General features: G+C 54.6%; 2 protein-coding genes across 4 annotated transcripts; one reads left to right on the forward strand and one right to left on the reverse strand.

Annotated features, from left to right (window-relative positions):
* The first annotated feature begins 4,637 nt into the window (after nt 1-4,637).
* On the forward strand, nt 4,638-22,582 carry LOC143018007 (uncharacterized). Of its 3 annotated transcripts, none has more exons than XM_076173044.1 (3): nt 4,638-4,734; nt 20,225-20,449; nt 20,616-22,582. In XM_076173044.1, exon 3 carries the CDS (start codon nt 20,923-20,925, stop codon nt 22,438-22,440), a length of 1,518 nt encoding a protein of 505 aa, XP_076029159.1. In that variant the 5' UTR covers nt 4,638-4,734; nt 20,225-20,449; nt 20,616-20,922; the 3' UTR covers nt 22,441-22,582. The 3 variants fall into 3 exon arrangements, with proteins under 3 accessions (XP_076029159.1, XP_076029161.1, XP_076029160.1); XM_076173046.1 differs by having other exon boundaries at nt 20,225-20,433; XM_076173045.1 differs by lacking the exon at nt 20,225-20,449 and having other exon boundaries at nt 4,653-4,734.
* Nucleotides 22,583-26,022: 3,440 nt separating this feature from the next.
* LOC143018008 (uncharacterized) lies at nt 26,023-27,544 on the reverse strand. The gene is made up of 2 exons (XM_076173047.1): nt 27,426-27,544; nt 26,023-27,322 (listed from the first exon to the last, which is right to left on the reverse strand). The coding sequence occupies exons 1-2, from the start codon at nt 27,497-27,499 to the stop codon at nt 26,050-26,052; spliced, it is 1,347 nt and encodes a 448-aa protein (XP_076029162.1). The 5' UTR covers nt 27,500-27,544; the 3' UTR covers nt 26,023-26,049.
* Nucleotides 27,545-27,850: the final 306 nt, after the last annotated feature.

Here is a 27,850-nt window from a genome sequence, read left to right on the forward strand (position 1 = left end):
CACTTTCTCTAGCCTCTCTTCTTAAAGACTTACCTCCTTATTACTACCATCTTTACCCTTATACATCGTATCACCTTATTTTAGCCAACATTTACTTTCAACTTTCTCCTATCACATAACTTTCCAAACTTTGTCGCTAACCGCCTTAGACGGTCCTCTGACGCAGTGTTATCCGCAAACCACAACTGGCTCACTTTCCTTGCCCATCCACTCTCTCTAACCATCTACAACCCCATGCCAATCACCTTTGCAGCTACCTCCTGTATCCTCCCACCCATGTACACGCATGAACACCCATGGCGACACAACGCATCCCTGATGCAACCCACCTTCTCCTCAAACTACTTGAAAACAACGCGTTGTTTCCAATGGATGAACAAGTCTAACCCTTCATCCATAAGGAGCTATGATAAAAGGAAAGTAGTGAGATTGCGCACCTTGGCTGGCTACCTCCCTTATAAAGGGAAAGAGATCTTTCTATATATAGATATACATAAAAAATATTCAGCTTGATTCTTAAGCATTTGTCACAAATAATAACCAATAGAACTTCACTACATTCACATATAAGGGAGACATTCCAGCCACGGTCACTATCCAAATATTTTTAGATGTAATTAGAATTGTTTAGATTTCAAGTTTAAGTGTTTGAATTTTTACTTCTTGCGTGAGAAACCCCTATGTATTGATGAAAAAATAGTATGCAAGGCACAGAGAGCGCCGTAAAAAAACTACTTGATGTAATTTCAATTCAATTCAATAAGTTTATTGTTGATGTACAACAAAGGAGAGAGTTGGGTCTTGCCAACTAACCCCTATACATTTTATATTTAATTTGTTTGTTACAGTTTTATCAAAAATAAATGTTTATATTATAATATCACAGTTGTATTTAACATTTGAAAGCAAACATTGGATGTTTTTTAACAATTTTAGTTAAGATATCATTATTTATGTAATAGCATATGAGCTAGTAAGTGAGATTGGTCGAAATTTCCCATCACTCTTAGGTACAGGTATAATTATGGCTGATTTCCATGCTGGGGGTAACGTACTATTTCTGTAAGACACATTAAACATATCTAGTATGGGATTTTTCCCGTCAATATTCAGTAATGCATTTATAATATTATATGTAAGTCCATCCTCACCAGGGGCTGTTGATTTACCACTTTTGACAGCATATAATAGTTCATCTATTGATATAGGTACACAAGTGTCATCATCCAACTTAACATTATGATTTACTAATTGTAACCTTTGTAACCTATTCTCTGCCAGAGCAATTTGATGTCCAACAGGCAGACCAGACAAAGCAGAAGCAGAACTCCATTGTTTAATGAGATCTTTGACCTTTTTTGCAGGATTTGAGTCACTGGTTACTGAAGTTTTCTTACCTTTGATCTTATCAACGTGATACCAAACTTCCTGTATTGATTTGGTGTTACGAATTTTATTTAGAAACTCATCCCAATACTTCTTCCTCGTGTCTCTTTTTAGCTCAGACAAATGTTTAGCAACTGTTCCCATAGCTCTCTTGACATGATCATTTGGCTGTGCTTGCCATCTACTCTGTAAGGCTGCCATTGTATCCTGACAATTTAATATAACAGGGTCATGTGCATATGATCTCTTTTGATTACGAGTGTGCTTCTGCCTAGTCTTGTTGTTGTCTACATATTCATTAATTACTTAAGTAATCCCTGATAAATATCATTGGCATCTTGTAAATCAATATTGTTATTACTGTACCATTTCTTAACATTGATCAGGAGCCCAGGAAATTTACTTGAGGGGATGCTTAACCTTTTTCTGTGTACTATGTTGGTTGTGGAGAGGGGGATATATGTCTTAAGGGCAAAGTGGTCACTGAGAAGAGATGGTACAACATTAGTTTCACACGTACAAAATGGCATATTAAATAAGGCAACATAATCTAGTCTTCCTCCCTGAACATGTGTAGGGACTTTGGCACCAGTAATTTGTACATTATTATTAGCTTTAAGAAAGGTTACCCACCTTACGCCATTAGTATTAGAAGTCTTAAAACTACCTAGGTCTACATGTCTAGCATTAAGATCACCCAAGAGAATTGTACTTTCTTCTAATATGTGCGGAGGTAAATTATCAATGTACAGGGCACCAGAATGAAAATACATATTAGTGATATATATATAGTTTTGATAAATGTAGACACACAGTGATATATTCTATTCCCCCATTGACTTCTCTCTCCACCAAGGTAACTGGAAGTCCAGACTTAACATAAGTAACCATACCTCTACTGCTTCCATCATCACAACTAAGAATATGTTGATAATATCCTCTGAGTTCATACACCTCTGGTCCAGTTTCCTGTACAGCTATGAAGTCAGGGCTCTGTTGAAGAATATATGCATGTATATCAGTTACCCTATCTCTTAGTCCATTAACATTCCATGTCAATAAATGGAAAATTTTGTTATTCATTGTAGGGTTTTGCATCATTTTGGTGGGGGCCACTGTTTATTGTTCTGGCTAGCTAAGACTTCTCTTCTGAAGGCTTCAAATTTCTCTAGAATTAGTTCTATATTCCTAGATAGCTGTTCATAATTTTCGTGTCTCTCCTTATCTCTCTTTTTTCAAAATTTCAAGTTTTTCCATGATAGATTCCATATTCTTTGCTTGTTGACAGTTAGCCTTCTGTATTTCTTGATGCACAGTTTCCTTTACTTCTTGATGAACTTTCTGAATGCCTTGATACACAGTTTCCTGTAATTCATGATGTACTTTCTGAATGTCTTGTTGCACAAATTCCTGTACTTCCTGTTGGATTTTTTGTATGTTTGGATGCACTAATTCCTGCACTTCTTTAAATTTAGAGTCTGTGTATTCTTTCATCTTTCTCTCAAGCCTTACTCTATCTGCTCTTAATTCTTCTATACTTTCATTTAACAATGTAGTAAGTTTGTCCACTGCTATACTTAGTCGTTCCTGCTCTTTAGCCACTATATTTACTTTATTTGACTGAGTAACGGATAGTGACCTCACCTTAGTTGTAGAATTAGTTGTTGCTTTCTCCTGTTGCAAAGGTGGAAATTCTTCCTGCATTGCTGTGACGTTCCAAGCAGTTCTTGTAGGTGGAGGAGCAGTTTGGTATACAGTAGTGGGTATACTTGGTATACTTGGTGGTAGAGTCTTGTAGCGTGGTTTTTTAGGGCATACTGGAGAACTTGCATTGTGTTGACCTCCACAGTTGCAGCATTTCGGTGGTACAGCTACTTTCTGTTGAATCTTTTCCCAGCACTCCTCTGAGAGATGTCCCCCAGCACAGTATCTGCATCGCACATATGTAGTTCGACATCGCCAACTTTTGTGTCCCCATTTGCTACACTTTTGACACAGGTCTGGCTCTGGAACGTAGGGAGCAACTCTCTTCCTTCCAACACCGATGATGTGAGTTTCTGTGTCAATAGGTCCTGATACTGCTCCTAGGAGTTGTGGCCTTGGATTTTTCCCAACCATCCGTCGTTTTAGCCACTGGAATCCTGGTGGACACTGTAATAAATTGACATTTATATAAGTAGGTACGTCAAAAATGACCACAGTACGTTGTAAGCCAGTTATAGGTTTCATTACTTGTCCCTGGAAGCCATCTGTTATCATGGTGTTATATTGCTGACCATTGATTAATGTGATATATGGTGCATTCCTCCCTTCCTTAAAGAGTGGCCTATAGTCAGGGTGTTGTTTAATAGTGCCATATACCAGGTATATTTGTTTTCCAGAGAGAGGTTACATTTTTCTGGAAATGTTATCATAAGTCTTTCCTTACCAGTGGACGCGGTGATGTCCCCGACTATATCTTGATTCACATCAGCTGCTTTAGTGTCTGTGGTGTTATTTTCTTCAATTATCAAGTCCTGGTCCATGCCGGCTGCTTCTATTGCAGTCATTAAGGGAACTTTCGTGGTGGCAGATTTAGCTTGGTCTTCATACTTTCCACTAACCTTCAATCTCTTGGCACGGGAACCGGCATTGTTGACACTGTCGTTCGAGTTCTCAGCTATCTCGGCCCAGTCCTTCACTTCTCCTACTCCCTGTGTTGACGTCTCTCCCATGCTACTTCCTTCACAGTGTTCATTATTCCGACTCTGTGGCAGAGTCATATCCATGTTGTTAACTTCCTGGGAGGATTCAATAGTAGCATAGGTGTGATCTAAGGAGCTCCTTTTCTTCCCAAATTTCGTGGTCATATAACTCAAGAAGATTATCTGGAGTTATGATCGGAACAACCTTCCTCCGCCGCTGCCCGGCAGCGAATGTGGAATAAATGTATATTTGATTATTCATTTTATCACTGATAAATATTATTGAAATAGGTTTAATTTTGTGAAAATATACAGTAGATTTTAAAAACTATTATATTCGAAGAAAAAAGAAAAATTATCGACCCAAGTATGACAAGCAGGCAGATCAACTCGAATATACATTTTTCGTATCATCTAATTATAAACAAATTGAAATAATTACCTGTGCACTAATTATATTAAATAGGGAGGGGATATTTTATCTGAAAATTTCGTCACTAGAAATGAAAAGTTTGCAAGAAATTCAATTTCGAGAAAATGTGAGGACAATACATACTGTGTTTCACTTCCAACGAAAGAGAACTTCAGTAGTCGTCTGGCTTCTTTGTGAAAACCTTGTTCCAAAGGCTTAGGTGACTGGTTCACCCAAAATCACCTGATTGTGGTAGGATAAAGTCATGATTTGTGTATCGATTTGGATCATAATGTGCAAAATAGCGAGTGAAAATATATGCATTTCAAGGTAACGAGTTCGCATTGTATTGTGGTTGGTATGAAAAACGTTATTTAGGTTCGTGTCCTTTAAACGATATTATCCAGAATTTTGAAAGATGAACTACACGGGTCATTAGCTTAACATACATACATACATATACCAAGGCTTTTTCCCCCTTCCGAGGTAGCCAAAAAGGGAAAGGCATAAAAACACTCCCACCCATTTCATCCCTAAATACACTCCACACCCCTCCCACCCTTCCTCTCATCTATCTAAATACAAGATGTTTAATCTAAAAGTCGCCACATGGCAATAAGATGTAACGTGTTAAATCTAGATATCTTTTAGTGGGAGGAAAGAATGGAACTTCAGACACTAATCTTTCATTCTGCTACCAGAGTAAATCAAATATTACCGAAATAGTTCATTTGCCGCGATGCGTATATAAGAATTAAATGTAATGTGCAGACATAGGTACATCAGGCAAAGAATAAAAGCGGGGACGAGATGGTTGTAGTGATAGAAAAAATAGTACAGATTTTTAACGAATCATTCTAGATTAAATGTTTCCAGATTTAGACGATTTCGTGTGTACTATGTAGTAAGCGCAGAAGCTATTGATTTAGAGAAAGTTGGATAACTTTATGGATGGGGATGATGGATGATAATAGATGGAACTACCTAGTGTAGGCCTTATGGTCTCTTGCAGTTAGATAATTTTATGGATGAGGATAATGGTTGGTAATGGACATGGAACTACCTAGTGTAGGCCTTATGGTCTCTTGCAGTTAGATAATTTTATGGTTGGGGATGATGGGTGGTAATGGACATGGAACTACCTAGTGTAGGCCTTATGGTCTCTTGCAGTTAGATAATTCTATGTATGGGAATGATGGGTGGTAATGGACATGGAACTACCTAGTGTAGGCCTTACGGTCTCTTGCAGTCTCCTTCATTGATCTGGTGTTATAAATCCATGAACCACTTTATTATTATTTTTTTCAGAATGGAACGTAGTCGTAATTAAATGTATTAATCTAAATTCAAACCTACGCGATATAACATTAGCAAATTATTGATTTTGTAAATTATAATAAATCAACGTATACGTTTTTCTTGGCGAAAATCAAAACTCTGCTAAAATGTTTACACAAGATGTCTCGGGGACTCTGTTTAAACGACCACAGATTACAGGTACCGCATAACTCAATGCAGGTTAGGTATAGATTAGGTCAGGTAGATAGGTTAGGTAGGTTAGAATGAACGAATTTCATACTTTAATTTCTTCAACTTCCGCATCTACCAAAAAGATGGCGTCTCAAACAGTCGAAGCGGCTACGTTGTGTATAGCTTTTAGTAACTTTTTCTGTTATTGATTTCCGCTAGGAAAAACTTGTATTACGTTGTTGTAATTTACAAAATTAAGATTTTCTCTTGCTATCACGTAGGTGTACACTTCTAGAATTTTACCCAAAAGATTTCTTTTCGACACAAATACACGTGCTGAAGGAAAAATATTCGCCTCAAGCATCTTCGATTCCTTTACGAAAGCTGCAAGCTGCAAATGTGTTCTAATGCTTTTTCAAAATGAACAAGTCTGACATTATTTATATGCATTTATTTATTTTAATTATTCTTGTTTACCATTATGATTTTCTTTCGCATCCGACCTAGTCATGGACCAAAAGGTCTCCTGTCGACACGCTCCGCTTGGTAATCCTTTGAGGAGATCCTCCAGTAGCAATTCATCCTTTAGTTAGGTACAAGCTGAATGGAAGCCGTGACGACCACATATGTGGGTATCGGTACGGCTTACGTGTATACTCCTTTACTTAGTTTTAAACAGCGCGTATTTGTCTAGACTACAGGTGATGTGGCCGAGGCTTCGTACAACGCACAGCCTACCTAGCGCGAGTTAATGCACATAGTGAGCCTTTGGTCGCAAAATGAAATCTACAATGTGCTTTCGAGCGCATGGTTGTGCACTGTACCCACTTCGGCGCATATACAGGGCGGGAAGACGCGTAACATAATTGAGCGCAATTACAAGAAAAGAGTGATTCCTCGAGTATGTAATAATTGGTCACGTGACTGCTCAGGGTGTTCTTCAGTGGAGACGGTGGGGCTGTTCGGTGTTCTTCAGTGGCTTTGGGCCACCCCCCCCCCTTCCTCTGGAGTCAACCCCCAACCCATGATGAACAAGCCCCACCAGCCCGCCACCCACGCTGATTAAGCCCCCACCGATCCTCACCCATGCTGAACAGTCCCCCATCAATCCTCACCCATGCTGAACAGTCCCCCATCAATCCTCACCCATGCTGAACAGTCCCCCATCAATCCTCACCCATGCTGAACAGTCCCCCATCAATCCTCACCCATGCTGAACAGTCCCCCATCAATCCTCACCCATGCTGAACAGTCCCCCATCAATCCTCACCCATGCTGAACAGTCCCCCATCAATCCTCACCCATGCTGAACAGGCCCCGTCAATCCTCACCCATGCTGAACAACAGGCTCCCGTCAATCCTCACCCATGCTGAACAGTCCCCCATCAGTCCTCACCCATGCTGAACAGTCCCCCATCAGTCCTCACCCATGCTGAACAGTCCCCCTCAGTCCTCACCCATGCTGAACAGGCCCCCGTCAGTCCTCACCCATGCTGAACAGTCCCCCATCAGTCCTCACCCATGCTGAACAGTCCCCCATCAGTCCTCACCCATGCTGAACAGTCCCCCGTCAGTCCTCACCCATGCTGAACAGTCCCCCGTCAGTCCTCACCCATGCTGAACAGTCCCCCTCAGTCCTCACCCATGCTGAACAGTCCCCCTCAGTCCTCACCCATGCTGAACAGGCCCCCGTCAGTCCTCACCCATGCTGAACAGTCACCCATGCTGAACAGTCCCCCATCAGTCCTCACCCATGCTGAACAGGCCCCCGTCAGTCCTCACCCATGCTGAACAGTCCCCCATCAGTCCTCACCCATGCTGAACAGTCCCCCTCAGTCCTCACCCATGCTGAACAGTCCCCCTCAGTCCTCACCCATGCTGAACAGGCCCCCGTCAGTCCTCACCCATGCTGAACAGTCCCCCATCAATCCTCACCCATGCTGAACAGTCCCCCATCAGTCCTCACCCTCTGAACAAGCCACACGGTCATCCGCACGGTCATCCGCACGGTCATCCACACGGGTCACCCCCCACGGGTTTACCTGCATATAGGCTAATATACTCTCACATGCACACACTGAGGGAGTGTCGAGGAGGCGAACAATGTAGTGTTTTGTGACTAGTTTATCGCCACTGTGCAGTATGGGTTAACATAGGATCTAAACCTTTCACTAACCTGGTTATAGGGATCGTTTCGGTTTGACGTCGCTTAAGTCCCCTATCAGGAGGCTAGGATGGTGCCCCTTACAGAAGATTTCGTAAAATGGGATTTAACTAACAATGACCTTGGTTCAGCTCGACGGTGGCAGGGTTCGAACGGTCTTCAACTTGACCTCCGTCGCAAGAAGCGACACCTCCTAATCCGCTCGGCCATCCCCCTGAATGAAATAAGGTGGTAATAAAGGTGTGGTTCCAGTCCAGATGGAAGAAATGATGATTACGTCTCGTGTCCACATAGATGGAGTAAATGTCCCATGGAGGTCTTGCCTCTTACTTCAGCTCCCAGTAGTCGGCGTTATGCCTGTCAGTGGTCCCAGAATGTTCCTCCATCCGGCTCTATCATGGAAGGCCCCTTCCTCCCATGGAGGTCGTATACCTGAAATTGAACATCCACATCAGCTGCAAATGTAAAAGTTTCGATACTTTTTATTTTTAAATCAAATTGATGACTAACCAAGCTATGACCGGCTCTGTCGTTTTCATCTTATATAGAGCCGTGTCCTCGCCTCGCCTCGCCTCTTCCTCACCTGAAAATAAAACTCGAAAATTAACAAGCAAATAATTAAAACAAAAGAAAAAAAAAATGGTTGATGGTTGAGAAACCCAACAAGGGATCGGGCGGAGAAACCTTAGGATGGATTCGGAAAGGTGGAGGGTGGAAGGTGGATGGGGGGATGGGGGAAACGCCTTGTCAGCCAAATTGTCAAGCGCCCACGTGACTCGCATCGAAAAGATCTCGGGCGAGAGATAAAGATGAGACTCCAGCACCCTTTCCTTTCCTTTCCTTTCCTTTCCTTTCCTTTCCTTTCCTTTCCTTTCCTTTCCTTTCCTTTCCTTTCCTTTCCTTTCCTTTCCTTTCCTTTCCTTTCCTTTCCTTTCCTTCCCTTCTCTCGGGTCTCCTCCTCTCCTTTTCCTTCCCTCGGGTCTCTCCTCCCCTCGGGTCTCTCCTCCCCTCGGGTCTCTCCTCCCCTCGGGTCTCTCCTCCCCTCGGGTCTCTCCTCCCCTCGGGTCTCTCCTCCCCTCCTTTTCCTTCCCTCGGGTCTCCCCCCACCCTCCCTCACACCTTCCTACGGGTCTTCTCTCCTCCCCCTCCCTCACGCCTTCCATCGGGTCTCCCCCCCCTCCCTCACGCCTTCCCTCGGGTCTCCCCCCCCTCACTCACGCCTTCCCTCGGGTCTCCCCCCCCTCCCTCACGTCTCCCCCCCTCCCTCGCGTCTCCCCCCCTCCCTCGCGTCTCCCCCCCTCCCTCACGTCTCCCCCCCTCCCTCACGTCTCCCCCCTCCCTCACGTCTCCCCCCTCCTTCACGTCTCCCCCCTCCCTCCCGGCTCCCCCATCCCTCACGCCTCCCCCTCCCTCACGCCTCCCCCTCCCTCACGCCTCCCCCCTCCCTCACACCTTCCCTCGGGTCTCCCCCCCTCCCTCACGCCTTCCCTCGGGTCTCCCCCCCTCCCTCACGCCTTCCCTCGGGTCTCCCCCCTCCCTCCCGCCGTTCCAGGGGGTTTCCCCCCCTCCCTCACGCCTTCCCTCGGGTCTCCTCCCCCCTCCCTCACGCCTTCCCTCGGGTCTCCTTCCCCCTCCCTCACGCCTTCCCTCGGTCTCCTCCCCCCTCCCTCCCGCCGTCCCTCGGGTCTCCCCCCCTCCCTCACTCGTTCCCTCTGGTCTCCTTTCCCCTCCCTCTCGCCTTCCCTCGGGTCTCCTCCCCCCTCCCTCACGCCTTCCCTCGGGTCTCCCACCCTCCCGCCTTCCCTCGGGTCTCCCCCCCTCACGCCTTCCCTCGGGTCTCCCCCCCCTCACGCCTTCCCTCGGGTCTCCCCCCCCTCACGCCTTCCCTCGGGTCTCCCCCCCCCCTCACGCCTTCCCTCGGGTCTCCCCCCCCTCACGCCTTCCCTCGGGTCTCCCCCCCTCACGCCTTCCCTCGGGTCTCCCCCTCCCTCACGCCTTCCCTCGGGTCTCCCCCCCCTCACGCCTTCCCTCGGGGGTCCCCCCCCCCTCACGCCTTCCCTCGGGGCTCCTTCCCCCTCCCTCACGCCTTCCCTCGGGTCTCCTTCCCCCTCCCTCACGCCTTCCCTCGGGTCTCCTTCCCCCTCCCTCACGCCTTCCCTCGGGTCTCCCCCCCTCACGCCTTCCCTCGGGTCTCCTTCCCCCTCCCTCACGCCTTCCCTCGGGTCTCCTCCCCCTCCCTCACGCCTTCCCTCGGGTCCTCCTCCCCCCTCCCTCACGCCTTCCCTCGGGTCTCCTCCCCCCTCCCTCACGCCTTCCCTCGGGTCTCCGTCACCCTCCCTCACGCCTTCCCTCGGGTCTCCTTCCCCCTCCCTCACGCCTTCCCTCGGGTCTCCCCCCCCCTCACGCCTTCCCTCGGGTCTCCCCCCCCTCACGCCTTCCCTCGGGTCTCCCCCTCCCTCCCGCCTTCCCTCGGGTCTCCCCCCCTCCCTCACGCCTTCCCTCGGGTCTCCCCCTCCCTCACGCCTTCCCTCGGGTCTCCCCCCCTCCCTCACGCCTTCCCTCGGGTCTCCCCCCCTCCCTCACGCCTTCCCTCGGGTCTCCCCCCTCCCTCACGCCTTCCCTCGGGTCTCCCCCCCCTCCCTCACGCCTTCCCTCGGGTCTCCCCCCCTCCCTCACGCCTTCCCTCGGGTCTCCCCCCCTCCCTCACGCCTTCCCTCGGGTCTCCCCCCCCCTCCCTCACGCCTTCCCTCGGGTCTCCCCCCCTCCCTCACGCCTTCCCTCGGGTCTCCCCCACTCCCTCACGCCTTCCCTCGGGTCTCCCCCCCTCCCTCACGCCTTCCCTTGGGTCTCCCCCCCCTCCCTCGGGCACCCCCCCCCTCCCTCACACGCCTTCCCTCGGGTCTCTCCCCCCCCCTCCCTCACGCCTTCCCTCGGGTCTCCCCCCCTCCCTCACGCCTTCCCTCGGGTCTCCCCCCCTCCCTCACGCCTTCCCTCGGGTCTCCCCCCCTCCCTCACGCCTTCCCTCGAGTCTCCCCCCCCTCCCTCACGCCTTCCCTCGAGTCTCCCACCCTCCCTCACGCCTTCCCTCGGGTCTCTCTCCCCCCTCCCTCACACCTTCCCTCGGGTCTTCTCTCCCCCCCTCCCCCCCTCACTCCTTCCCTCGGGTCTCCCCCCCCCTCACGCCTTCCCTCGGGTCTCCCCCCCCTCACGCCTTCCCTCGGGTCTCCCCCCTCCCTCACGCCTTCCCTCGGGTCTCCCCCCACCCCCTTCCCTCGGGTCTCCCCCCCTCCCTCGGGTCTCCCCCCCTCCCTCGGGTCTCCCCCCCTCCCTCGGGTCTCCCCCCCTCCCTCGGGTCTCCCCCCCTCCCTCGGGTCTCCCCCCCTCCCTCACGCCTCCCCCCCTCCCTCACGCCTTCCCTCGGGTCTCCCCCCCTCCCTCACGCCTTCCCTCGGGTCTCCTTCCCCCTCCCTCACGCCTTCCCTCGGGTCTCCCCCCCCTCCCTCACGCCTTCCTCCGGTTCTCCCCCCCCTCCTCACGCTTCCCTCGGGTTCTCCCCCCCCGCCCTCCCGCCTTCCCTCGGGTCTCCCCCCCCTCCCTCACGCCTTCCCTCGGGTCTCCCCCCCTCCCTCACGCCTTCCCTCGGGTCTCCCCCCCTCCCTCACGCCTTCCCTCGGTTCTCCCCCCCCTCCCTCACGCCTTCCCTCGGGTCTCCCCCCCCTCACGCCTTCCCTCGGGTCCTCCCCCCCTCCCCTCACGCCTTTCCTCGGGTCTCCCCCCCTCCCTCACGCTACCCTCGGGTCTCCCCCCCCCCTCCTCACGCCTTCCCTCGGGTCTCCCCCCCTCCCTCACGCCTTCCCTCGTGTCCCCCGCACCCTCCCTCAACGCCTTCCCTCGTTTCTCCCCCCCCTCCCTCCCGCCTTCCCTCGGGTCTCCCCCCCCTCCCTCACGCCTTCCCTCGGGTCTCCCACCCTCCCTCACGCCTTCCCTCGGTCTCCTCCCCCTCCCTCACGCCTTCCCTCGGGTCTCCCCCCCCTCCCTCACGCCTTCCCTCGGGTCTCCCCCCCCCTCCCTCACGCCTTCCCTCGGGTCTCCCCCCCCCTCACGCCTTCCCTCGGGTCTCCCCCACTCCCTCACGCCTTCCCTCCCGTCTCCCCCCCCTCCCTCACGCCTTCCCTCGGGTCTCCCCCCCTTCCCTCGGGTCTCCCCCCCTCCCTCACGCCTTCCCTCGGGTCTCCCCCCCTTCCCTCGGGTCTCCCCCCTCCCTCACGCCTTCCCTCCCCTCCCTCACGCCTTCCCTCCCCTCCCTCACGCCTTCCCTCGGGTCTTCCCCCCCTCCCTCATACCTTCCCTCGGGTCTTCTCTCCCCCCTCCCTCACACCTTCCCTCGGGTCTTCTCTCCCCCCCTCCCTCACACCTTCCCCCAGGTCTCCCCCCCTCCCTCACTCCTTCCCTCGGGTCTTCTCTCCCCCCCTCCCTCACGCCTTTCCTCGGGTCTTCTCTCCCCCCCCCTCCCTCACGCCTTCCCTCCGGTCTCCTATCCCCCCCTCCCTCACGCCTTCCCTCGGGTCTTCTCTCCCCCCCCTCCCTCACGCCTTCCCTCGGGTCTTCTCTCCCCCCCCTCCCTCACGCCTTCCCTCGGGTCTTCTCTCCCCCCCTCCCTCACGCCTTCCCTCGGGTGTTCTCTCCCCCCCTCCCTCACGCCTTCCCTCGGGTCTTCTCTCCCCCCCTCCCTCACCTTCCCTCGGGTCTTCTCTCCTCCCCCCTCTCGCACCTTCCCTCGGTCTTCTCTCCCCCCCCTCCCTCACACCTTACCTCGGGTCTCTCTCCCCCCCCCTCCCTCACACCATACCTCGGGTCTTCTCTCCCCCCCCTCCCTCCACACCTCTCCACCTTCCCTCGGGTCTTCTCTCCCCCCGTCCCTCACACCTTCCCTCGGGTCTTCTCTCCCCCCCTCCCTCACACCTTCCCTCGGGTCTTCTCTCCCCCCCTCCCTCACACCTTCCCTCGGGTCTTCTCTCCCCCCCTCCCTCACACCTTCCCTCGGGTCCTCTCCCCCCCCCTCCCTCCCCCCTTCCCTCGGGTCTTCTCCCCCCCCTCCCTCACACCTTCCCTCTGGTCTTCTCTCCCCCCCTCCCTCACACCTTCCCTCGGGTCTTCTCCCCCCCTCCCTCACACCTTCCCTTGGGTCTTCTCTCCCCCCCTCCCTCACACCTTCCCTCGGGTCTTCTCTCCCCCCCTCCCTCACACCTTCCCTCGGGTCTTCTCTCCCCCCCTCTTGTACCTTCCCTCGGGTCTTCTCCCCCCCTCTCGCACCTTCCCTCCCCCTCTCGCACCTTCCCTCGGGTCTTCTTCCCCCCCCGTCTCGCACCTTTCCTCGGGTCTTCTTCCCCCCCTCTCGCACCTTCCCTCGGGTCTTCTCCCCCCCCCCTCTCGCACCTTCTCTCGGTTCTTCTCCCACCCCCCCTCTCGCAACTTCCCTCGGGTCTTCTCCCCGCCCCTCTCGCACCTTCCCTCGGGTCTTCTCGCACCTTCCCTCGGGTCTTCTCCCCCCCCCCCTCGCACCTTCCCTCGTCCTTCTCCCTTCCCCCACTCGCACCTTCCCTCGTTTCTTCTCCCCCCCCTCTCGCACCTTCCCTCCCCCCCTCTCGCACCTTCCCTCCCCCCCTCTCGCACCTTCCCTCCCCCCCTCTCGCACCTTCCCTCCCCCCCTCTCGCACCTTCCCTCCCCCCCTCTCGCACCTTCCCTCCCCCCCTCTCGCACCTTCCCTCGGGTCTTCTCCCCGCCCCTCTCGCACCTTCCCTCGGGTCTTCTCACCGCCCCGCTCTCGCACCTTCCCTCGGTTCTTCCCCCCCCTCTCGCACCTTCCCTCGGGTCTTCTTCCCCCCCCTCTCGCACCTTCCCTCGGGTCTTCTTCCCCACCCTCTCGCACCTTCCCTCGGGTCTTCTTCCCCCCCCCCTCTCGCACCTTCCCTCGGGTCTTCTTCCCCCCCTCTCTCACCTTCGCTCGGGTCTTCTCCCCCCCTTCTCGCACCTTCGCTCGGGTCTTCTCCCCCCCTTCTCGCACCTTCGCTCGGGTCTTCTCCCCCCCCCTCTCGCACCTTCCCTCGGGTCTTCTCGCCCCTTCCCTCGGGTCTTCTCCCCCCTCTCGCACCTTCCCTCGGGTCTTCTCCCTTCCTCTCGCACCTTCCCTCGGGTGTTCTCCCCCCCCCTCTCGCACCTTCCCTCGGGTCTTCTCTCCCCCCCCGCTCGCACCTTCCCTCGGGTCTTCTCTCCCCTCCCCGCTCGCACCTTCCCTCGGGTCTTCTCTCCCCCCACCCCCGCTCGCACCTTCCCTCGGGTCTTCTCTCCCCCCCCTCTCGCACCTTCCCTCGGGTCTTCTCTCCCCCCCCCTCTCGCACCTTCCCTCGGCTCTTCTCCCCCCCTCTCGCACCTTCCCTCGGGTCTTCTCCCCCCCTCTCGCACCTTCCCTCGGGTCTTCTCCCCCCCTCTCGCACCTTCCCTCGGGTCTTCTCCCCCCCTCTCGCACCTTCCCTCGGGACTACTCCCCCCCCTCACGTACCTTCCCTCGGGTCTTCTCCCCCCCCTCTCGTACCTTCCCTCGGGTCTTCTTCCCCCCCCTCTCGCACCTTCCCTCGGGTCTTCTCTCCCCCCCTCACGCACCTTCCCTCGGGTCTTCTCTCCCCCCCCCCCTCGCGCCTTCCCTCGGGTCTTCTCTCCCCCCCCCGTTCACCTTCCCTCGGGTCTTCTCTCCCCCCCCCCGCTCGCACCTTCCCTCGGGTCTTCTCTCCCTTCCCCGCTCGCACCTTCCCTCGGGTCTTCTCTCCCCCCCCCCCTCTCGCACCTTCCTTCGGGTCTCCCCCCACCACCATCCCTAACACCTTTCCTCGGTCCTCCGCGGTCCACATCCCTTGCTTTCTCCCCCACACCCTCCCTCTAGATTACCCCCCTTCACACGCCTTCCCTCTCGCTTTACCCCCCCCACACACACACGTGTGCTTCACCCCCCTAACACGTTCCCTCGGGACTGCCTCCCCTCACGTTCCCTCGGGACTGCCTCCCCTCACGTTCCCTCGGGACTGCCTCCCCTCACGTTCCCTCGGGACTGCCGCCCCTCACGTTCCCTCGGGACTGCCTCCCCTCACGTTCCCTCGGGACTGCCTCCCCTCACGTTCCCTCGGGACTGCCTCCCCTCACGTTCCCTCGGGACTGCCTCCCCTCACGTTCCCTCGGGCCTACCTCCCCTCATACGTTCCCTCAGGCTTACCCACCCCCCCCATTCCCTTGATACTCCCCCTCACACCTTTCTTCGGTCCTCCCCCCACCTCGGCTCCCCCCCTACCTCGGCTCCCCCCCTACCTCGGCTCCCCCCCTATCTCGGCTCCCCCCCTATCTCGGCTCCCCCCCTACCTCGGCTCCCCCCCTACCTCGGCTCCCCCCCTACCTCGGCTCCCCCCCTATCTCGGCTCCCCCCCTACCTCGGCTCCCCCCCCTACCTCGGCTCCCCCCCTACCTCGGCTCCCCCCCCTACCTCGGCTCCCCCCCCCCCCCGGCTCCCCCCCTACCCCGGCTCCCCCCCTACCTCGGCTCCCCCCCTACCTCGGCTCCCCCCCTACCTCGGCTCCCCCCCTATCTCGGCTCCCCCCCTATCTCGGCTCCCCCCCTATCTCGGCTCCCCTCCCTACCTCGGGCTCTCCCCTCCCTACCTCGGGCTCTCCCCTCCCTACCTCGGGCTCTCCCCTCCCTACCTCGGGCTCTCCCCTCCCTACCTCGGGCTCTCCCCTCCCTACCTCGGGCTCTCCCCTCCCTACCTCGGGCTCTCCCCTCCCACCTCGGGCTCTCCCTCCCCACCTCGGGCTCTCCCCTCCCCACCTCGGGCTCTCCCCTCCCCCACCTCGGGCTCTCCCCTCCCTACCTCGGGCTCTCCCCTCCCTACCTCGGGCTCTCCCCTCCCCACCTCGGGCTCTCCCCTCCCCACCTCGGGCTCCCCCCCCGTACCTCGGGCTCCCCCCCCCCGTACCTCGGGCTCCCCCCCCGTACCTCGGGCTCACCCCCCCCCGTACCTCGGGCTCAACCCCCGTACCTCGGGCTCCCCCGCCCCGTACCTCGGGCTCCCCCGCCCCCCCGTACCACGGGCTCCCCCTCCCCACCGTACCTCGGGCTCACCCCCCCCACCGTACCTCGGGCTCACCCCCCCCACCGTACCTCGGGCTCACCCCCCCCACCGTACCTCGGGCTCCCCCCCCCCTAACCTCGGGCTCCCCCCCTGTACCTCGGGCTCCCCCCCCTGTACCTCGGGCTCCCCCCCCGTACCTCGGGCTCCCCCCCCCGTACCTCGGGCTCCCCCCCCCCGTACCTCGGGCTCCCCCCCCGTACCTCGGGCTCCCCCCCCCGTACCTCGGGCTCCCCCCCCCGTACCTCGGGCTCCCCCCCCGTACCTCGGGCTCCCCCCCCCGTACCTCGGGTTCTCCCCCCCGTACCTCGGGTTCTCCCCCCCGTACCTCGGGTTCTCCCCCCCGTACCTCGGGTTCTCCCCCCCGTACCTCGGGCTCCCCCCCCCGTACCTCGGGCTCCCCCCCCCGTACCTCGGGCTCCCTCCCGTACCTCGGGCTCCCCCCCCTGTACCTCGGGCTCCCCCCCCGTACCTCGGGCTCCCCCCCCCGTACCTCGGGCTCCCCCTCCCCGTACCTCGGGCTCCCCCTCCCCGTACCTCGGGCTCCCCCTCCCCGTACCTCGGGCTCCCCCTCCCCGTACCTCGGGCTCCCCCTCCCCGTACCTCGGGCTCCCCCTCCCCGTACCTCGGGCTCCCCCACCCCCTCCCCGTACCTCGGGCTCCCCCTCCCCGTACCTCGGGCTCCCCCTCCCCGTACCTCGGGCTCCCCCTCCCCGTACCTCGGGCTCACCTCCCTGTACCTCGGGCTCCCCCTCCCCGTACCTCGGGCTCCCCCTCCCCGTACCTCGGGCTCCCCCTCCCCGTACCTCGGGCTCCCCCACCCCCTACCTCGGGCTCACCCTCCCCGTACCTCGGGCTCCCCCTCCCCGTACCTCGGGCTCCCCCTCCCCGTACCTCGGGCTCCCCCTCCCCGTACCTCGGGCTCCCCCTCCCCGTACCTCGGGCTCCCCCTCCCCGTACCTCGGGCTCCCCCTCCCCGTACCTCGGGCTCCCCCTCCCCGTACCTCGGGCTCCCCCTCCCCGTACCTCGGGCTCCCCCTCCCCGTACCTCGGGCTCCCCCTCCCCGTACCTCGGGCTCCCCCTCCCCGTACCTCGGGCTCCCCCTCCCCGTACCTCGGGCTCACCCTCCCCGTACCTCGGGCTCACCCTCCCCGTACCTCGGGCTCACCCTCCCCGTACCCTCGGGCTCCCCCTCCCCGTCCCCCGGGCCCCCCCCCCCCGTACCTCGGGCTCCCCCTCCCCGTACCTCGGGCTCCCCCTCCCCGTACCTCGGGCTCCCCCTCCCCGTACCTCGGGCTCACCCCCCCCACCGTACCTCGGGGGGGGGGGGATGGTAGGTGTCATACGAGCGAGAAGAATTCCCGAAACGCACGACACAGCGCGTCACAAGGCGCAGCGCAACTTAAGACAAAACGACACTTAACTCAAGACAGGTCACAATAGAACACAACACAATACAAAACAACTCGATGCAGCCCCTGCAACAACTGTATAGTGTCTCGTGGCCTTGCAAGGGCATTGTACCTTGTGGTCCTGCAGGTGCATCATGCATCAAGGCCTTGCAAGGGCATCGTACCTCCGTGCCGTCATTGCGGAAGTGGTTGTTGCATGTTTTTCTTTGTTTTTTGTTTTTTGTGGAATGATTTTATGGCAGATGAGTTCTCATTGTCCTCTTAGGCATGACAAATCCTGAAACGAGCTTTGGCTGGATAAACGAGTAATGTGTTAGACGGTACCAGACAAGTCGTCAATTTGGCTTACGTTTGAAATTTCAACAACTATCAACAGTATTCTTCAGTTAGAAATCATTGACAAAGTTCACTATTCCATTATGTTCATCTTTTTACCGAGTTTGGTTATATATTAGATTATTCATTTATGTATTTTTACTTGTAAGCGCATGGTTATACCAAATTACTGCGTATACAGATACTGTACAAAACTATGAATTCGTCATAGATGAAATGTTGTTTGAATTTCTTTGATATTCTTGTCGATATTAATCTCGCGTGGTGAGGGATGCAGTGGCGGAGACGGTGACGCGTGTGAAGGGGGTAGGCGGTAGATGGTACCGCGGTTGGCTTGGGGAGAAGCTGGGGCGACACGAAGGGCCTTCATTGCTGTAGACTTAAGTACATGTGATTGCTACACATTATGTAAATTCACCTCTTTAGCGTTCCATGGAAGTTCTCGAGTGTACCTTCTTCGTCCATACCAACCCAACCTTGCCCCCACCCCAAGGCCTTGCCCCCCCCAAGGCCTTGGCCCCCCCCCCCAAGGCCTTGGCCCCCCCCAAGGCCTTGCCCCCCCAAGGCCTTGCCCCCCCAAGGCCTTGCCCCCCAGGCCTTGGCCCCCCCCCCCAAGGCCTTGGCCCCCCCCAAGGCCTTGCCCCCCCAAGGCCTTGCCCCCCCAAGGCCTTGCCCCCCAGGCCTTGCCCCCCCAGCCTTCCCCGCCCCCCCAGCCTTCCCCGCCCCCCCACAAGGCCTTGGCCCCCCCCCACAAGGCCTTGGCCCTCCCCCACAAGGCCTTGGCCCCCCACAAGGCCTTGGCCCCCCCACAAGGCCTTGGCCCCCCCACAAGGCCTTGGCCCCCCCCCACAAGGCCTTGGCCCCCCCACAAGGCCTTGGCCCCCCCACAAGGCCTTGCCCCCCCCCCCCAGGCCTTGCCCCCCCCACAAGGCCTTGCCCCCCCCCCAACGCCTTGCCCCCCCCCCCCACAAGGCCTTGGGCCCAGCTATCCATTTCCACATCCTTTTCAGACACGTTTAATTCTCCAACGATAGCCCAAAACGCTTCCGACACGCCCCAACCTCCCAAACTATAAACCCTAATTTCCTCACCAACACCCTTGGCCATTGCAGTGCTATGACTAACTTTTCCAACGTCCACCCCCATTGCCTCGACAACGACACTTAACTCATGACACAAATAACCTCTTCAAAGATGCTGCAGGTTTCAAACAACCACGAACTCGCACATCGACGACCACCGTCACAAGGACCACGACTAACAACACATTAATTAAATCATCGGAAGAAAATTTGCGACAGCGGCGCGAGATTTTCTACAACGCTAGAAACTAAGGTCATAACAAGAAACCGATGCATACAGGTGCAGAAGACCGAAGTATTTTGCCCTCGATGCTTGTATGGCATTGTTGTCTGGGTCACTGTTCCTGACGCTGGCGCCAGGGAACGCCAGTGCAACGAGGACTTTTGTATTTTTCACATTCCTCCCTTGGTAACATCCTAAAGGGGCTATCACGCTGGGCTATTTTTCCGCCCATCCTGCCTCAAACCCTCATTTGAATAACGTAGTATAACTTCGCTTACAAATATCTAGACTTGAGAACACATCATGAGTATCGCTTAACATTCGTATAGGTGTACAATCTTGGTTCATCATTCAGCTTTGCCTAATACGATGGAAAGATCATTTGATATTTGGATATTTGAAAACTGTCCTAACCGAAGTCACTTTTACTCAATCGAACTCGTTTGTTAGCGCTGGTGAAACCCGTGGAAGCCCAGTGTTATAACCCCTACGGGAAGACTGCCTCATTCTGAAGAGGGTAGTATCGTCACCATCGTAAGTGACAAATGCCCACTGTAATCATCCTTTGGGAAATGTAGATTTAGATGAAGGTAACTGATTTCATCCATACATCACTTCAAAGTACACAACTTTTCTGCTACAAATATACAAAATACTAGGTCAATGCTGCAGTTGCATACTTGAAACCAGAATGCAGGCGATGACTTTTAGCTGAGACTGGTTATAAATCCATTCGACACTGTAACGACCAAATGTATTCCTGCAACTAAAGGTGAATTGTTTCAAACCTGAATAGCACAGGAGGGGCATGGGATAAATTTCTAACTTAACCACATTTGCAAACTAGAATGGGGTTGTTGAGCTCGGTGTCTCGTACTTGCAGGTCTCAAGGAGTAGTGGGTTCGTGTCCGCCCTTATGTCCACTACCAGGTCGTTGTTGTTACTATACGTCATATTATTGGTTACGGTGACCTCGATAATATTCTTCTCGATCAAGATTGGGAGGAGTCGGTCTGCGTATATGCTGGGGCCGTCTGTGGCCTTTGTCTTTCTCCTGGTGGTCCTCGTGCATCTGGTCCTCGCTGTTCGAAAGTGCGTCATTTGCAAAGTAAATAGTAAAAGTGGTTTTAAACTGTTGGGATGGTCCTGTAAATTGTTTTTAAGACGTGAATTCTGATGGTAGGACAATTTTTCTTAATAGACTTTGCACATATTGATATCGTCATCCTTCAGTTCTTATGAAGCATAAACTACTTTCCTATTTGATTTTGCAGGCAGGCGAGGATAGTGATGCCAGTGAAAGCGAGGAATTGAACAGAGTTCAGTCTGGTGCCGATTCAATTCCATAAGACAGCGACATCTACGATTCGGCATCCCATCAAGGGCTGACGCAAAGTATTCGATCTCCAGTTGATCAGATTTCCAGATCACGTGTAAAGCCTATTGTCCAACTGGCGCAGGTGATTTTCTTAAATTAGGGGCCCTACCCATTGGTAGAAAACTTCAAGTGGGTTTGCTTACCAGTAGCTCTGTAAATCTCGCTATTTGGCAGAAGTCTCCTGTCTAACAGCATTCTTAGAGATGGTCCGACCGAAGGGAGAAGACGATCCACCCCGTTCTCCTCGTCCAAATGCCCGCGGAGCTCGCAATGTTCGGCCTCATGGCAACCAGGAGTACCACATGGCCCAGGCAAACAACAATCCCATGCCCCCACGACCTTTCCAGTATCCCAACCCCCGGACCCGAGGATTTGGACCCTTTCCTCCCCCCTCTACAAGGCACAACTACCCGGTGGGCAGGGGAGGCCCACGCCATGGTCCCACTCCACAGCAAGGTGCCCATTTTAATCCTTATATGGGTCAGGGTGCCGAACGCTATCCCAACCCGTACGATCCCACCACCGAGAACCAAGGAGCTACTGATAACCCCTCTGATCAGCCAGGAGCTAGGAATGATCCCCCACCTCTGCACGGGGTTGGCGGCAATCCGGATGAGGAAAATGCTAACCTCGCAGCTGGCGGCGATGGTTCTTCGTATCAGCATGGTACCGGGTACCAAGGAACTGAGAATCCTACACCATCCGGCTATGCTGGAAGCCCTGACCCTCATCAGCCTGGCGCTGGGCCTCGCCCATTAGGTGATGTGCACGAGGAGAGGTTTGGAGCTGTCGCCCCACGAGAGGATGATCCCCATGGTAACCTCGATCCAATACAAGAGGATCCACGTAATGCCATCAATGATTTGTACGGAAGAAACGGGTACCCGGGACAGAGAATGGACACCGATAACAACTCGCCACCCGTCTGTGATCATAACGAGAACGTGGCTAGCGGAAACCAACAGGGTGAAGATGGGTCTGGTTTCCCGCCTCCTTTGTTTGAGGGTGGAGCATACGAGTCCCAAGGAATACTCCGTGCCCGACTGTCGCTTAGCAATGGAACCAATTCTGGGTATGGGGCAACGGGTACTAATCCAAGGGCCCAACAGCCAACCGACGATGCCCGGCTTCGACGGCGCCGGCGCCACAATGCTGGGTCTGGTGGATTGCGCGATTTGACATCGCATCTCTCTAATATGAATGTGCAGCCGTCCACCAATGATCCGCCCCCTCCTCTCACCCCCGGTAGTGGTGAACCTGCAGCTAAACGCTCTCCTTCCAGTGGCGACCGCCCTTCCAGCGGCTACCGCCCTTCCAGCGGCTACTCCACTTCTTGCGGCTACCCCACCTCTTGCAGCTTCGCCTCTTCCAGAGGCTACCTTCCTCCCAGCGGCTACGCCTCTTCCGGTGGCAACCCCCCTTGCAGCGGCCAACCCCCTTGCAGCGGCCAGCCCCCTTGCACCGGCAACCCCACTTGCTGTGGCCACCCCGCTTGCAACGGCCTACCCCCTTGCGCCGGCCATGCCCCTTGCCGTGGCCACCCTCCTTGCAGCGGTAACCCACCTCCAGGCGAGGATCCCCCTCCAGACGAAGACTCCTCTTCAGACGAGGAATCCACTTCAGACGAGGAATCCACTTCAGACGAGGAATCCACTTCAGACGAGGACGCCGCTTCCCGTGGCAAAAAGTCTCCTACTGGTAGCGACCCCCCTCTTCACTAGTGAACACAAGTGAACACTAGTGAACACCCCCATTCCAGGGGCTAACACCCATCTCCAAGTGGCTCGCATACTCTTCCACTAGTGATCACCCCGCCTTCAGTAGTGGCCACTCTCCCTCCCCTCCCCTCCCCTCCCTGACCGCTCCCCTCCCCTCCCTGACCGCTCCCCTCCCCTCCCTGACCGCTCCCCTCCCCTCCCTGACCGCTCCCCTCCCCTCCCTGACCGCTCCCCTCCCCTCCCTGACCGCTCCCCTCCCCTCCCTGACCGCTCCCCTCCCCTCCCCTCCCTGACCGCTCCCCTCCCCTCCCCTCCCTGACCGCTTTCCTCCCCTCCCTGACCGCTTTCCTCCCCTCCCCCGACCCTCCGCTCCGCTCCCACCCTCCCCTCCCCTCCCTGATTCCCTCCTCTCCCCCTCCCCTCCCCTCCCTGACCGCTCCCCTCCCCTCCCTGACCGCTCCCCTCCCCTCCCTGACCGCTCCCCTCCCCTCCCTGACAGCTCACCTCCCCTCCCTGACCGCTCCCCTCCCCTCCCCTCCCCTCCCTGACCGCTCCCCTCCCCTCCCGGACCTGATTGCTCCCCTCCCTGACCGCTCCCCTCCCCTCCCCTACCCCTCCCCTGACCGCTCCCCTACCGCTCCCCTCCCTGACCGCTCCCCTCCCCTCCCCTCCCTGACCGCTCCCCTCCCCTCCCCTCCCTGACCGCTCCCCTCCCCTCCCCTCCCTGACCGCTCCCCTCCCCTCCCCTCCCTGACCGCTCCCCTCCCCTCCCCTCTCCCGACCTCTCCCCTCCCCTCCCCTCCCCACTCCCCTCCCCTGCCCTCCCTGACCGCTCCCCTCCCCTCCCCTCCCTCATCTCTCCCCTCCCCTCCCCTCACCGCTCCCCTCCCCTCCCCTCCCTGACCGCTCCCCTCCCCTCCCCTCCCTGACCGCTCCCCTCCCCTCCCCTCCCTGACCGCTCCCCTCCCCTCCCCTCCCTGACCGCTCCCCTCCCCTCCCCTCCCTGACCGCTCCCCTCCCCTCCCCTCCCTGACCGCTCCCCTCCCCTCTCTCCAAGTAGTGGCCACTGCCCTTCCCCTCCCCCTCCTCCTCTCTCCAAGTAGCGGCCACTGCCCTCCCCCTCCCCCTCCCCTCCTCCTCTCTCCTCCTCCTCTCTCCAAGTAGCGGCCACTGCCCTCCCCCTCCCCCTCTTTCCAAGTAGCGGTCACTGCCCTCCCCCTCCCCCTCTGTCCAAGTAGCGGTCAGTGCCCTCCCCCTCGCCCTCCCCCTCCCACTCTTTCCCTGTAGCTGTCACTGCCCTCCCCCTCCCCCTCCCCCTCTTTCCAAGTAGCGGTCACTGCCCTCTCCCTCCCCCTCTCCCTCTTTCCAAGTAGCGGTCACTGCCCTCCCCCTCCCCCTCCCCCTCCCCCTCTCCCTCTTTCCAAGTAGCGGTCACTGCCCTCCCCCTCCCCCTCCCCCTCTTTCCAAGTAGCGGTCACTGCCCTCCCCCTCCCCCTCCCCCTCTTTCCAAGTAGCGGTCACTGCCCTCCCCCTCCCCCTCCCCCTCTTTCCAAGTAGCGGCCACTGCCCTTCCCCTCCCCCTCTCTCCAAGTAGTATACTACTACCTTTGCCTCTCGCCTCTACAAGTGGTGATACACCGGGTAGTTAAAGCCAGTAGTCTTCCAGGTCAAACCCCAGCGACCATTCCAGTTCCCACAGATGTCCGGCCATGACCGACTAACCTACTGGTTGAAACCCCGGCTTACGCCGATAGGCTTCAAGGAGTTCTAACAACGTATCTAGCTCTGGAAACGGATCGCAGGCAAATCAACTGGGATAACAGATTCGTGCTATGCACTATCGAATGGTGGACATAAACTCGTGAAGCTGGTACCTTCTGCTTAAAGAACCGAACGTGTTTGCATCAAAACTATAATTATAAGTAACAGCCACTGGGAGAGCGGAAAAGGTTGCATTCTTCATGGGGGGGTTTGTTTGACTGAAACAGAAGTGCTCAATTCATAATGGTGCTATATGCTAAGTATTGCTATATTTGTTCTGAATCCAAAAGTTACATGAAAACCATACGACCCTAATAGCTATGGTTATTCTCATTTTATGATTTTTCATTCTAAGGGTTTATCAAACTGAGATGAAGGTAGTTTTAACATTCATATTCTTAATCTAATACCAGAAGGTTCTGAGTAACTAGGATCATGGCAGACTTTTTTCCCTTAAAATTGTATACTGGAAGCTCGTTACTTGAACTGAAAATGGTGACTAAGTATTGATAAATTAGAAGTTTATTGGTCCTGGAAAGTTTTCCCACGTGACCCAAACTGTCGAAGTTGGGAGGTAGGGCTACTTTTAAGTGTCCTCTCCCTTCAGACTTAATAGATTAAACTTCTAGTTGACAAGCCTGCGGCAGTAAAACTTTCAACTAACCTCGCCTTAAACTGTTCATTTCTTTTAACAATTCCTCGCACACAAATGTCTAAAAGTTAGAATTCAATTTTTATACGGTTAGTTAAGAACACTAATTTTTTTTCTTGTCCATAATCCATAAATTCTTTCGAGTAATGTGTGTTCTGTTTGATTGTATGAAATCTTGTATCTGTAATTTAATTGTGTAATTGTAATTGGGTAATTGTGTAATTCTGTAATTTTGTGTAATTGTAATTGGGTAATTGTGTAATTCTGTAATTTTCTAAGTTTGTGCGCGTGTAGGTATGTGCGTGTGGTTTATAATTCTGTAGTTTTGCGCGACTGTAAATGTGCGCGTCTGTCTAGGTGCTGAAAACTTTAAGTTTAGATTATCATAATCGTGTGTAATTTACATTTATAGTTTTTTAGTGGTTGATTGAATTAATAGTTGTATACCTATTTTGTTCATTGTGCAGATTTCGTGGGTGAATTTAACGGTATGTTTAATGTCAGATTGGTTTTCTTTTCTTGGCGTTAATGAGTAACTCTTGTTTTTTTTTTTTTCTTGTACTAACTTTTATATTGCAATGAAATAGGATTAAATTTTTACGGTCTTGATTTGAGTTCCTTTTTAAATGTAAATATAACGTAGTTTGTACACAGGGTATGATATTGGGGTTAATGTTGTCTTCTGGTCTTTTATATGGTATTATATAATGCATTTTATACCTATTGGATTTAATTTCTGTCCAACTCTTTCAAATAAACTCTCTCCAGACCAAATTTCCCGGATTTTTTTCATATGCCCTCCATAACAGATGACCTGGGGAGAGACGTTCGGAAAGGGTGTAATGACTACATTAATTCGTCTGCTGAAGTTTGTGAAAACATGGTGGATCTGGGCAATAAGATTGCCTCTTTTATTAGCGGGTATGCCTACTATACCTACGGCTAGTGCAGTTAAACCGACTCGATTTGATGGCCATTCGGTAAGGCTGCTGTTCAGAATAGTAGAATCTTAACTTGTCCTTCTTAACATTACGATTTAAAGTGTAATATCGTATAGCGATAATGTATATACTTGTATAGACACGGTAAAGGAAACATGGACTGGAGGTGAAGCTTTATTCCTGACGTTTCGTCTAACGACTTTCTCAAAGGAATGAGCATACTGGAAACATACAGAGATTATAAACCCGCCTTATGGCTCAAGGGGGTGTGCGGACGTATAGCGCTGCGTCCTGATTGGCCCGCTGAGACAGCCAATCACGAAGCGCTATATTCGCTGAAGATTTGGCCCAGGTGAAGCTCCCAGCCTTATTGTTGATATTCGGACGAGTGGTGATGTACGCAGCTTCTATAGATTTTCTGACCTTCTTATCCATACCTTCGTGTAGAATCTCGGCTCGGTTCCATTGTGGGAGGTGCCCAGAATCGTCAACATGCACCACCATTGCGTTGGTGAGTCTATGGTGACGGAGGTCGGCCTTATGCTCCCTGATTCTAGTGTTAAGGCCCCTCTTAGTCTCTCCGTAGTATGCTTTATCGCATGATGTGCATGGGATCTTATATACGACGCTGTCTTCTCTCCCCCTCATCTTAGTCCCGCTTTTTATCATGTCACCAATCTTCGTTCCCGATGTTACGGCTGCTTTAACTTCCGTGCTCCTGAGCATTCTAATAATGTCTCCTACCTTCTCAGAGTTAGGAAGCGCCATGTATGATGTTTTTGTGGTGGCGTTGCCTTCTCTTAACCTGCTTGTGTGGATTATTTCTTCCGCTCTTCGTCTTAAGCTCAGGATTAAGCCCTTGGGGTAGCCAAGCTTCAAGAAGGCCGCGATGATGTATTCGATTTCCTCCTCTAGGAATTCCTCGCTGCATATCCTGTAGGCACGCAGGAAGAAGCCCATGACTACCCCCTTTTTCGTCCTCTCATTGTGTGCCGACAGGTAGTGTATGAAGTCGTCACGGTTCGTAGGCTTTCTGTAAACCCTGAACATGAGGCCCTCAGTAGTCTTTATTAATAGGGTATCCAGAAACGGAAGCTTTCCCTCTTCTTCCTCTTCTATAGTGAATTGGATCTGCGGATTCACTCTATTTAATTGACTCCTGACGTCATCCAGGTCTGTCCTGTTCGGAGCGATTATAAGAACATCGTCCACGTACCTGAGCCATATTGCTCTCCTTCCTATGATATGAGAGTAGTGGTCCTTCTCTTGGACCTCCATGAAGAGGCAAGCAGCCACGGCACTCAGAGGTGACCCCATTGCAAGGCCACTGTGTTGAAGAAACTCCTCTCCCTCGAAGGTGAATGAACCAAAGTTTACGCACATGGATACCAGCTTCATGAAGTCTCCCCTGGGCAGCGGCAACTCCTCCTCGTCCATGTTGATGACCACTCTCCACACTGCCTCCAGAGCGCCATCTGTGGGAACTTGTGTGAATAAGGATTTCACATCATAGCTGGCCATTTTCTTGTACCTCATGCTTGTCCCCTTTAATCTGCGTAGCAGGTCCTCTGAATTTCTTAAATGAGATCCACTTATGGATCCCATGGCTTTAGATAAGGGCCATTTTCTTGTACCTCATGCTTGTCCCCTTTAATCTGCGTAGCAGGTCCTCTGAATTTCTTAAATGAGATCCACTTATGGATCCCATGGCTTTAGATAGGGGCTTGGCCAAAACCTTCGCTAGTCGGTGGGGGGCACTGCCAATCCCTGATGGGACGCAGACTAAAACACCTAATCGAGGAGGACCCTCGCCCGCCAACAATGAGGGGTCTTCCCAAGACCCACAAACCAGGGGTCCCCATGAGACCTATCACATCAGGGATTGGCAGTGCCCCCCACCGACTAGCGAAGGTTTTGGCCAAGCCCCTATCTAAAGCCATGGGATCCATAAGTGGATCTCATTTAAGAAATTCAGAGGACCTGCTACGCAGATTAAAGGGGACAAGCATGAGGTACAAGAAAATGGCCAGCTATGATGTGAAATCCTTATTCACACAAG

Source organism: Oratosquilla oratoria, chromosome 33 (genome assembly GCF_046742065.1).
Source record: "Oratosquilla oratoria isolate Oo_2021 chromosome 33, ASM4674206v1, whole genome shotgun sequence".
Lineage (NCBI taxonomy): Eukaryota > Metazoa > Arthropoda > Malacostraca > Stomatopoda > Squillidae > Oratosquilla > Oratosquilla oratoria.

Coding starts and splice junctions, on each gene's coding strand:
- LOC143018007 (XM_076173044.1), top strand. CDS start 20,923: ATGGTCCGACCGAAGGGAGAAGACGATCCACCCCGTTCTCCTCGTCCA.
- LOC143018008 (XM_076173047.1), bottom strand. CDS start 27,499: ATGGGATCCATAAGTGGATCTCATTTAAGAAATTCAGAGGACCTGCTA. Junction 27,323..27,425: donor TTAAAGGGGACAAGCATGAG/GTACAAGAAAAT, acceptor GACAAGCATGAG/GTACAAGAAAATGGCCAGCT.